At 39.8% G+C, this 12,558-nt stretch overlaps 1 protein-coding gene across 4 annotated transcripts in view; it reads right to left on the bottom strand.

Annotated features, from left to right (window-relative positions):
* LOC142401054 (seizure protein 6 homolog) overlaps positions 1-12,558 on the bottom strand; it is a 121,021-nt gene that overhangs the window by 41,703 nt on the left and 66,760 nt on the right. For all 4 annotated transcript variants that reach the window (XR_012773060.1, XR_012773059.1, XR_012773058.1 and 1 more), the window contains exons 2-3: positions 8,485-9,252; positions 7,895-8,016 (exon numbers count right to left, since the gene is read on the bottom strand). Coding sequence is in view for 1 of the 4 variants with exons in the window: in XM_075486283.1 (XP_075342398.1) it covers positions 7,895-8,016; positions 8,485-9,252 (890 nt within the window). In the remaining 3 variants the exon portion in view is untranslated. The remainder of the gene's footprint in view (positions 1-7,894; positions 8,017-8,484; positions 9,253-12,558) is intronic.

Raw genomic sequence — 12,558 nt, 5'->3', positions numbered from 1 at the left:
ACAGACACACTTGTACATGTACATCTATATATGTGTGAGCTTGTAGGTACACACATGCATGTTGCTCCAGACTGTAATGAGAGCAGCCTTATTGTAAGTCGTTGCTGGAATTTCTGCCTCAGCAGACACATTCGTGGGACTGAGGATTTGGCTGACCAAGCACACGTCTGCACCAACCACAACATTATCAGCGGATCTATACAGTATGCTGTTCCATTTTCAGAATTATATTCAAGGAAGAGAGAATGACTTTTTAGCTTTGTTTTATATTGTTTATTTTTTTATTTTCTGAGCACATGGGGGAAAAAAACTCTAAACTGTGGGTGAAATGCAACACTGTTTTTTCGACATGGTATACTTTCACTTCAGGTGATTTTTTTTTTTCCAGCGGCTCTTTGAATTATTCTTTTCCTTTGCACTAATCAAAATGAAAGGACCAGAAGAGAGAAGGTCATCTCTGAAGCCACCATCTTTTCAATCAAACCACTGTAATGAACACAGATCCCGCAAGGCCACAGTACAATTTAGCAGTGCTAGAACTGCACATTGAGTGCAAACAGTAGACAGATAGATAAATAAAAAACTCAAATACGGTTTGAAAGGATAATGCTATTTGTGGGATTGAATAGCTTGATCTTGCTGACCACGACCTTTATCCAACAGAGAGCTTCTAGTGAGCTGCTGTGCTAAACTATGGGACTGAACGGTGAGCAGAGATAAAGATCCATCCTATCACATCCAAACAGAAAGCTGCCTGACCTGGTGTTTAATCTGTGGCTAGAATCAACCCTTGTATCACACAGTTAGTCCCACATGAGAGATACTGTAAACCAAATTGTTGCTATGTACTAGTAACTAATCCACTATGAAATAAGTAATAATGCAAATCTTTCTCCTTTGGCTCTCAAACTGACAGTCTGTCAAAAATTCTTACTAATTTTTACACATGACTTGCCATCTCTATGTATTGATGTTTCTACTAGCACTATATGCAAGATGAGTGAACTATCCAGCAAGACCTGCTCTGACTGATATTTTATTGTTGAAAACATCTGGTGGTGCTCTGCAATGAACATTTGCACTGACTCACAGGAGCTATTGCTGAGGCAGGAACGAGCCAAGTGTAATCAAAATGATACAGTAACACAATACAAGGGAAATAAATGACCCAGCTGCTGGGGGCTATGAATCAACAGCCACTGGACTCACCAGCTGCAATGTCATCATTACCATGATAAAACCCACTGGATTATACTGTGTAACATGCTGGTAATGGGCCTTCCTCCTAGCCCCTCTATCTCTGGCTTGCATTTAAATAATCTTGGTGTAGCACAGTGAGGTGGTGTTTTTGTGTATTTCCAAATAAATTTCTACAAAGAAAAAAAAATTGCTCTTAAAGAATTCATTACGAGAAAAATGTTATCTTAACTGAACATTCACCTCTATAAAAAAAATGTAAAAAGCCAAGGCCATATCCTGTTGTCTCTACTAAAAACAATGGATTCCAACCAATCAGCAGAAGCTGGATGTTAATAGCAACATGCTGGAGCCAGCAGATGAACACAATATTAACTTGCCCATTGTCACTTGTGTCCCATCTGAGCTTTGGACCATTTTACGCCCCTGATATCACCATATTCAACAACCTTATAGTGATCATCTTTTCTTATTTGGTTTCTTCCAGACACCTTTAGTGAAGCGGACATAAAACACTCTGAGATGAGGTTCTTGCTTTCTGATAAATCAGGCTCTCTTTCTGTGGTATCCCCCGGGCCTTGGCACCTCAGTTTATTTATTGCAGTGTGCATCTTTGCATAGCATGCATCTTAACTCCCATCTTCATCGCGATGCTGAAAGACCTGGAGAGAACTTAGTCTTCTGCCAGGCAGATTTCATCTTCTATGACAGCTAGCTGGGTGGAGGAGCAATTAGTGTCACCTGAAAGCATTTCTCTCGGGACGGCTGGGCCCCATGAAAACTCATCTCAGCAAAGCCCCGACACCCTAAAGAGCTCATCAAGATGAAACCGGCCAGCTTTATGTCCTGGCTTACTCGCCCACAGCACAGCATGATGAAGGTTTCCTTTTGCCTCATCTCGGGTTGATTAAAGGCAGCAAGCCTGTCCTGGTTTTCATTACTCAGTCAGGCTCAGTTTCTCTGTGACATATCTGCTATGTCCTGTTTCGTTTGTGCTGCAGACAAACAGAGTCACTGGGTGTCAAAGGTGAAAACGAGGGATTACATTCATCACCGAATTTTAAAGAGACTTTTGGTTTTACAAAAGTGTTGACACTTGCTTTTGTTGGAAATATAACACTTTTTTGCGGTCCTTTCATCTGATGAGAGCACTGGCGGCCACTGAACACCAACAAAACAAATTTAATTCCCTCGCTCATCAGCCATCCTCGGCCAGGGTCAATGCCTTGAGCAGTTTTGCTTCTTTTGTAAGAAATACTGGAATTAAAATGAGAGTGCAAGGATCAATACAGCAATTCAACTGGCACTGAGAGGGGCCTGTGTGTCAAGTATTGGTGCCGCTTATTAACATGACTATTGATTGGAGTCAGAGGAGCGTGGTCGTAGAGGCAGCATCAAATACCAATCGTTAACCCTCAAGTCAGGATTAGCTGTAAACACTTGGCATGCTCTGTAACGTCTCAATCCTTAGAGAGGCGCTTCATTGATGATCCTCCTCGAAAAGCCTCACCTTAGGTGTAATTCATTTGCACATCGTGCCTTGAGCTCATTATACGCTCTCCAAAAGCTCTACTAGTTTTATTCCAATTTGTTTTGAATTGTGTGAAACAAATGTCACTCATCTCAGTTTTAAAACCTCGGAAGCTATAATTTTCTCTATGAGACTCAAGGTCATTTTTTTTATTATGCGTCATAAGCTTAAATTAACAGAACAAACCAAACTTTTTGTGGTTGCTCACACATTTCACATTTAAAATTCATAATACTGGCTTGACTCGAAAAGCACTAGCCCCTTTCACACTGCCGAATAACCCGCGTTTAATTCGCGAATTTAGCGTGTCCGCTGTTGCGTTCACACTGCCGACCCGGGCTGCCGCGTCAACTCGACTCGCCTTTCGACCCGCGTCGGACCCTAGTCTTTTTGCCGAGCCGAGTTTGATGTGAACGCAATCGACGCGGGTCGGACGTGGGCGTGACGTGAGGAGTTTAAAAGACAGAATTGACAGCTGATTCAGAACAACAGCGACAGGTGAGGACAAGTTTTACTCTGTTTTAGCCTACATCAAGTTCGAGACATTTTTTAACATGGCCAACTGGGGAGACAAGGAGGTCCGCGAGCTCCTCAGCCTCCGAGCAGAGGACGTTATTTACCGCCACATTTCGGGGACGGTGAAAGATGGACCTCTGCTGGAAGGGCTGGCGAGAAAGATGGGAGAGCGCGGTTTCCCACGCAACGTAAAGTAACATCTCCATGAACTGCATATACAATTGCATAAACAATATCTCATGGTGTCCCGCCATCGTTTGTTTGAAAAATTTGATGCAGACAGGTGTATTTAACCTTACCGCCGACGCTTGGCTTGTGCCTACGTCATTGTACACGCCCAGCATTTTATGTGTTTCGTGTGACGCTCTGCCACTAGGCAACGCCCCCTGAACTCGGCTTCAGGCGACACGGGTCACCCTGACACGCCAAGCGTTCACATTGCTCGACGCGGGTCGAAGGTGCAATTTGGACCCACTAAGGTAGCGGGTCGCAGTGTGAAAGGGGCTACTGATGAATGTCTTGCTTGTAATGTGTACTTTCAGATTTGTTGTTCACCAGCTTTGTGATATGTATAGTCATTTAAATCCTAATATCGCATCGACTTTTCTTGAAGTTAAAGTTAAAATGTATTAGAGTTGAAGAGTAAATTAGAAATGTCAAAAACACCAGGCCCATAAAATAATGTTAATTGGATATAATTAATTAACTGATTGAGACAGAACTGAAGAAAAAAAAACAGAAATTGTCATGGGAAAAGGTAGAGGAAGAAAATTGGGAAATATAGAGTATTGATTCCCTCCACCCAACCCCACAACCACCCCTATGCACACATCATTTTCTTGAATGATGTTGGTTTAAGTCTGTCAGCAGATTGGAACACTGCTGTATTCAGCTTTTTAGCAGGTGGAGAAAATCTTCATGGACTTCTATCCCCCGTGCTTTCTTAACATTACATTCTCTTTCAGCAAGAGTGCAGGATGTTCCATGAAACAGACCAGTCAGGTGCCGCACAGAGCTTCAGATAGTAACTCCTCAAGACCCAGGTAGGTAGATCAGAGAGCAGAGAAGATGAAGAAATCAGAGCAAGACAGATGGCATGGAAAGAGCTGATAGCTAGCACACCCACCCAGATTTATTTGATCAAATAAAACAGCTCTAAAACAGATTTTAAGCACTTTAATGCCACAGCCCAGCAACAGAAAACCTCCATCTGCCCTGTGCTAAGAATTTATTAGAAAAGTGACTTATGTGAAGAAGAAGAGAAGGGTATGGAAGTATGATGTGGTTTACCAAATAACTGGTCAAATCACTTCCATTTTCCACATCACCCGTTCCAACATCTAAATCTCACAAATATACAGGTAGATATGGTGGGTTATAATTGTTGTTTTTATTTAATGATAAAATAAAAAAAAACAACACATGAACCTAATGTTTCTATTATTATTATCCAAATCAATGTCAGCAAATGCAAAGGGTAACTGTTTCTGTTTCTGTTTAGATGTACCTTGGCTTGGATAAACCTAGTTTTCCTTTGATAAAGTTATCAACTCTGCATTTAAAGCTATTCATCACTGCTAACCTTAATATTAACAGCTGGGAAATGTCAGAAAAAAAATCAATAGTTTACACCCTAAACAAAATGGTTCGCACACTATACATATAAGTATCTAATACTGTACATGATAGATCTAATTACTGTATAAGAAAAAGAGCAAAAAGTCGTTTAGTAAAAATGCTTCTAGTGTAATTTCAATTATTTATTTCTATGCTGAAAGTTGTACTATATCAGCCTCTTAATATTCTCACAGTTATCCTGCAAATAAATCATAATGTGGTCAGAATCACCAGCTGGGGCAATGCATTATATGCTGTTAGAGGGGTTGAACAGTAAAGCTGAGGGCAGTAAATTCTCCTGATACATTTTTCACCCTCCTTCTCTTGCAAACTGCCAGACAGCTAAAAATAGTATTGACTAAGTACAGAGAGGGTCTGATGGTGCTTATTTCTTGCTCATGTTTTTGATCAAACTCAGAGGGGTCTCTGGTCTTTGAGCCCGTGGTTGACACAGTGAATTGCATCAATCAATACCAAGCCATTTGACTGAACTTGTGGAGTCAATGCAAGACTCTCAACCAAAAGATCTCAGTTTTAGTTGATTTTTTTTTCCTTTCTGAGTCACATGTTGCTTAAAATGAAAAAAAAAAAACTGCTTGGTTTGGGACAGGAAAATATTAGAAATGGGCGAGTTAACTCATTATAATCGTGTTAACTCGTTAATTATTTAATACAGATAAATATTTTATCGCGCAATAACGCAGGTTTTAGCTATTTATTTATTTATTCTTTGAATTTTAAAAAAAATGGGCTTTTGTGCCTTTAATGGATAGGAAGAGAGACAGGAAGATGGGGGCAGGAGAAAGTCTGTTGCTCACAGGCTTTTATTTTGTAAAAGTCTGTTGCTGTCTGCTGCGGAACCGGAAAAGAAAGTAATCGGCGGATCCTCCAAACATGGAGAAGGGTACAGAACTTTTACTCAGCCATTTTCATTTTAAAGTTCTTCCAGACGGCGGAGTCAAGAGAACCAAAGTCATCTGTAAACACTGCCAAGTTGAATTGTCTTTTCACCGTAGTAGTTCCAGTCTAAAATATCACTTAAAGGCAAAACACACAACTGATACCAGCAAGTCATTCAAGGAAACAGACAGTGGAGCGAGGCTACTACATAAAAACTACATAAAGATGCTGATGTTAAAAGTGTGTTTGCACAACAAATGTTATGGCACTTTCATTCATATGGCAGCACATATAAAATAAAACTAAATGCTAAAAGCTATACACTACTTTTGAATTCATTTTTGAATTTTGAGTACAAATGCGATTAATCGTGATAAATCAGGGAAATCATGTGATTAATTAGATTAAAAATTTTAATCGTTGCCCAGCCCTAGAAAATATACATGGTTTGGGCAGACTTGTATGACCTGGAATGTGAACAATACACATCTATTTCAGTTCTCCTCTCAAATAATGCTTCTTCAACCATTTCACATGAGCTGTGTTAGCAGGGCTCATAATGTGACAGAAACACAACGTCTTTACACGCTACTGTCAGTAAACGAGAAAGGTGTCACTTTTTACGCTGCCACCATATGATTTTTACAAGCTATGTCCCTCCACCCTGCATGTCTCCATTAGTTGTACTCGCACCACGTGTTTCCTTCAGACCAAGCTGAGCTACTGATGAAAGAAATGTTCACATGGTCTTACTGAAAGGGATGGCTCCCTTCAACGTTCCATATCTCACTTGGTTGCACTTTTTAAAGTCACCAAAGAAACTTGCTGCCAACTGCACTGGAGAAGCTGTGAAAGCTAAGAGCTGTTACATCAATACATGTGACTACTTAAGTGTGCATGCAGGTAAGTGTATGTCTTCTTATAAGTGGTTCAAGATTTACTTAAGTTACCCTGAGGACGCCTTCAGAGAAAAGCACACTCTCAAACATATACTCTGTCAAGACTTATCTTAGCCCCCCAGAGGCAGCAAGACAAAGCTTGCACATTTTAAGTCTCCAGTGGTAAATGAGGCGTTTGATGAATTGCAGATGCCGGGGAACACACTACACGCTGACAGTTAATTTTTATAACCTTTTGTAAAGAAATCCACAGAGCAAACATTCAACCTGAGACAGACCCCATCTCTTGTTCCCTCATCTACCCACTCACCCCAGTAATTCTTTGCCTGTCTATCTCTATCAACCCACACAAGATCAGCAAATAATGCCTCGGCTGAAACTAAACAAAAATATGTCAGAGCCACTCACTCTATGAGTAAAATGTTGTATTCTGACTTATGTTAATTTGAAATGTGTCATATAAAAGCAGCCAAACAACACAGTTCCAGTTAAAATTACCACCATTAATATTCTTATGTTAAATATGAATCATGTTTTTTATTCATGTATCCATTTAATTTTTTTGAGTCACTCTGGCATGGATAATGATGCACTTCCTCCCAGCTTTCTCCCAGCTTTGTCTGCTATTTTGGTTTAACAGCCTGCAGGTTTATTTTTATGTTTATTTTTTCATTTTCAGTCCATCTCAGCTTTCAGTCAGATGCATTTTCCCTGTACTGACAGCTAGTTTTGAGTTAAAAGAGGCTCTGATAAAGCACTGTTCCCTACCTGCCCAACCTCAAACAGCTGAACTAGTTTGGAATTTATTAGTGGTACTATCAGATGATGCCCTCTGGGCTGGTGGAGCCCAAAAATATCTAATTTGCAAGTTCAAATTCTCAGATACAAATTAACCTCAGGGTTGTGATTACAGCTTATTTAAAGTCTGAGTACAGGAGAAATAAATCTGCTTTTAGATTTTGTCACATCACAGTCTAATGTGGTGATAACCACTTACCCAAACCTAAATGATTAAAACAATGTTAGATAAAATTAGATTTCAAAATCATAGGAAAATGAACAGTCCTCTCAGACACTGTCTGTGAGACCCACTTGCTCAAATTAAAACTTACGCACACATTATAACTTCAAATGGACAGGATTACTCTGAGGTTTTTAAAAATTCTCGAAAAAAAAAAAAATAGAAAATCATTATTTTAAATTGCTAATAGTAGAGTAAGCCTTTAACACTGACCTGAACCTCAATGCCGTATCCCAGGTAGACAGTAATCAAGAAGTTGCACTCCACGCCAGCTTCACGTTGCTGTGCGAATTCGATGTTATCCTCAGGGTCAGTGAAATTCATGCTGCATGACTCTGTGGGAGACAGTAAAAAGAAAAGTGATTCCCTTTTTCCCAGACCACTGATCTTTCTGACAGCCCACCTGTGTCTCTCTGCCCCCACAACCCTCCAACTATCTCGGCAGATATCCTCTTTGATAATGCTTATCTCAGCCTGCAGCCCTCTATGACCAGTGGAAAGGGCAGACGGGACACATCAGGAAAAATCAGATTGTTTTTGACACATGAGCAACTCTGTAATCCCAAGTGGAGGGATGAATAGCTGTGTGCAGAATATGAAAGGAACAGAAGTGATGTTGATGATCAGTTGCTTAATTTCCCTATCCTGTCCTCCAGGATGAATGTGTTTATTCTCTCTCAATTTATGAATTTACTTAAGTGAAAAAGATGTCAGATTTTGATGCTATTTGTTTCACAATGTAATTTGAATTCTCTGCTAAGAAGTAAATATTTTAAAGTCAAGGAAAATACGAACATGCCTACCTGATGTTTGCATGGTGGTGATAGTGGTAGTTGTGATTACAGTTGTGGATACCGTGGTGGTACCCTCTTCTTGAGAGGATGAAGTCATCTTGGGAATAAGATGATCAGGCCTGGTTTTGTTTTTTAGTGTTGTGTCCCCCACCTGCCCTTTCTCCATCATTGCTGAGATGGGTGCTTCGGTGGTCTCCCTGGGAACGTTTCTTTCCCGTGAGGACAAGGCACCCACTGGCTTATTTTCACTGCCTGAGCCTCCACTGTTAGGTGTCATCTGAGTAGTGATGGAGTCTGTTGTTGGCTCCACCTTGTCTGACCCCTTGATCTTCTCCTTAGTTGACCTCCTCTGAGGGAGAGACATCGGTGGTGCTGGAGTTGTGATAGAAAATGTGGTCAGTGGGGAAGTGGCAGCTGCAGTGGCAGCTGCAGTGGCAGTAGGGGCGACATCTGAGAAGGCTGGAGCATCCTCATGGGGCACGATTTGAGTGACAGCATCCCCTGCATTTGGAGCAGACACAGAGCCTGGCATGGTGGGATATGCAGCTACAGAGCCATCCATCCTAAAGAAACGCTGGTCCCCCTGGAAGTCCCTTGTAAGTAGGTGCTCAGGAAGCAGCAGGCCCTTGAACACAGGATGGTGGTTGGGCATGTTCACTGGTGAGACAGTTGTGACTGAATGGACTTCACTTTCTGTGTCCTGTGTTGATACGTGTGTAAAGAGGTCCCTGTCTTGGTCTAGTGTCCTCTTACTGATGCTGTTACTTTCCCTTGGACCTAAGAACAAGAGAAAATAGTAACGTCTTTATCAAGCAAACATGTTACAGTCCAATGAACTACAATCGTAACCTATAATCTACCAAAATCTGCTTAATTAGGTGGGAGGCAGTCCTCTTGTGTCACCCATCCACACTGTTGATTGTTACAATGGCACTTGTAAAGAGGATGTTTAAGCATCACATGATAGTATAAACCTTGATATATTAGGAAGAAAGGGACAAACAACACAAGCCAGAGTATTGAAATATTGAAAGAGTATTCTTTAAAAAAAACTGAAATGGTTCACATGCACAAGCCAACTACACTGTCCACTGCAGCATCTTAGAGATTATGTTGGGGTAGAATGCCCAAATAAAAGTATGGAGGCTCACTTCTGTCCTTTCAAAGTTCAACAATTTTTTTAACGGCTGCAGAAGGACAAAATGACCAATCAGTTGATGTTGTGAATTTTCTGTAGCCAAATCATTTTTCTTGTGCATCCAAAAAGACAAGTGTTTTCTTACTATCTGCTCCAGTTTTCTCACAGTTGCTGTTAGGAGAACTCTAACAAGTGAGTTGTTCTTACCACTCCAAGTCCTCGAATATTCTACACTGTATTTTATTTAAAGTATTTTGACTTATTTATGAACTTTGAAGTTTTCAAGGTTTTCAAGCTCTCAAGCCAACTAACCATTCAGGTGTGTGTCAGTGGGAATTCATTCAGTTTTTTTAAGATTGGTGTGAAGAACTAAACCTTACCATGACCACTCAGCAATACAATGTTTGAATTCTTACTTTAATGTTGGTATGAATTAATCTTTTATCTTTTTCAGCAATTTTTCAGTTATGTACAGTTTCACCCTTTCTTTGTACATTTTCACAGTTCATCCTATGCTCAATATGCTGTAAAAATTTACCTAAAGCAAAAAATAATTCTATGATACAAAATGTTTAGAATACAACTGCTAAAAGACAAAAAAATTTATGAAAATAACGAGGGATTTGATATCATCCTTTTATGTGTCTATTAACATATGTCTACATAAAACAATGCTGTCTGCTTTGACGCTTTAATTAGCTTGCATTTGGGGTGACGATTTGTCTTAATGAGGCAGAATAGCTGCCAGCCGACCTTTATAGATGAAAGGATGTTGTTGACACTGGCAGCAAATGAGTGAGATATCCCAATGAGAATGTTTTTGTAACAACACTCCGCGAGCACAGATGAAGGGGCCCCAGTTGGACGTCAAGACTGATGTAATCAGAAATGTTATGCAAAGGTAATTTGAATAGCAAAACGGTAACAAGTATGGGCAAAGGCAACGCATCAATAGTATCTTGAATGCATTTCTCTGTAAACTTACTTGGCTTTTCCTCGTGAAAGTTTCTGCGGTGATGGTGTAGTTATCCCGTTTTCAATGCTTATTTGATTTCTACTTTTTAATTGTAAGGCATGCATATTCTGCAGTTTGTTGGCTGACTCAAAGTCCCAGATAGCTTTGCCATTTAAAATATACTTAAGTCATCTTACCCAGTGTCAAACATGGCATCTGGCAAGTCCATTTTCACCCTACAAAATGGACTTTGTTATTATTGATTTTACAGTGATTCTCATAACTGGAAACATGCATTAAGGTTAGGAATAGGAAGAGGTGTATAAATAAAAATGAAAATTAACTGCCACTGGGAAGTTCTGTTTTGCTCGTAATACTTTGAAAGTAATCGTAAGCCCCTGCAACATTTTGCTGATGCCGAGTCATTTTAACAGCATCCAGCACACTAATAAAAGTTTGAATAGGCTATTCGAGAGGCAGAGTAAACAATTTTGTTACAAAGCCTGTTCCAAGCTGACAGAACTGACACATGGTTTTACATTTTATACTGACAGACGCGACAACCTCACATTCATCTTTCTTGGCGGCAGAAGCAATTCAAAGAGTTTTTGATGTTATAAGATGGAGTAGAAACATCTCATTGTAGCCTTATTCTGTCACAACAAGAGCAGCCAAACAGCACTATAAAGGCAAGCTAAGCATATTTGACATGTTCCGCTACCAGAGAGAATAAAGAGTTTAGCGAAAGGTCTACATAAATGATTGAAGCATATAAGACTGCCCCCCTCTTACTTCATGAGAGCAAATTACAGAGGAATCTCGAACACAGACTACTGCATAATAAAACTGGGGAATCATTTTTCAACAAGATTATTGTTATTGCTGCATCAGACTATAAACTAAACCCTGCCTTTTGTTTTCGTCTTATTTCTGTCTTCCTAGCTGCCTCTAGGTGTAGATTTTGACCACCAAGTTGCTGTCCTTCAGTTAGATTATCGAGTGGAGAGTGAAAATGGAGAACTGGGCTGAACTAGAGTTTCTCATACACAGATCAATACAGGATCAATATGTCCAGGTGGGAGACCTCACTGGTGATTACAGAAAAGAGAAGTACTGCTACCATACTGCTCTTCTCTCTGAGGTGTAATTGGGCAGTTATAGGAGAGGTTTCAGAGAACAAATTAAACTTAACTGCCATTTGTTGAGTATTCATGGCTTTTAGTTTTGGCTTGTTAATTGGCCAAATAATTTTTTGGATTATGTCACTTTGGGTTTTTGCATAATTTCTCTCCAAATGAAAAAGAATTAGATAATGTCAGCAATCAGTAGCCACGTTAGTTTTCTCATCAAACAGTAAAAAAAAAAATGGCCTCACCACAGTAAGGGACAAAATAATGTTTACATAGTCATGTGTCAGTACATGATAATATTAGTAAAACAACAAGCCAATTTTCTGCAAAAAGTACATTTAAAACATTTCTGTTTCTATTTGTCATTTCAGAATTACGCCTCACTGCTGACCAATTTGCAGTCATTGTGCTTGAGGATCTCCAATAAGGTATAATGTACTGTGATAAGTGGGTCCAACCGATACACTCTCAGAACAAAGTGATCTTGATGTGTTGTGTCAGGTTCACAGAATGAGTGTCATGCTTTCACAATCTGTGACACACCACCAGGCTGCATCAAATCATTTTGTGACCTTACTTTTGACAAGATTTGTAATAAATCAGATAAGGATGGCAGATAACTTTTGTGAGATTTGTTGTTACTCTGCACCTCTTAGACTAGTTTAGAGCAGCAGACCCAAACATCTAAAAGTAGAACCCATGTTGCACACTCAAGGGTTTATGTATGTGCCTGCATCACATCGCATTACATTATGGCTAGTTAATTAGAACTCATTCATAAATTAAAGGGGGTGATTACTGTGATACAACTTGATTACTGTTATCTTATTCGTCACAATGGCACAAAGACAATAAAATAC

Source organism: Odontesthes bonariensis, chromosome 16 (genome assembly GCF_027942865.1).
Source record: "Odontesthes bonariensis isolate fOdoBon6 chromosome 16, fOdoBon6.hap1, whole genome shotgun sequence".
Taxonomy (NCBI): domain Eukaryota; kingdom Metazoa; phylum Chordata; class Actinopteri; order Atheriniformes; family Atherinopsidae; genus Odontesthes; species Odontesthes bonariensis.
The sequence above is the reverse complement of the archived record's forward strand: the minus strand, read 5'-3'. Positions and strand labels throughout refer to the sequence as shown.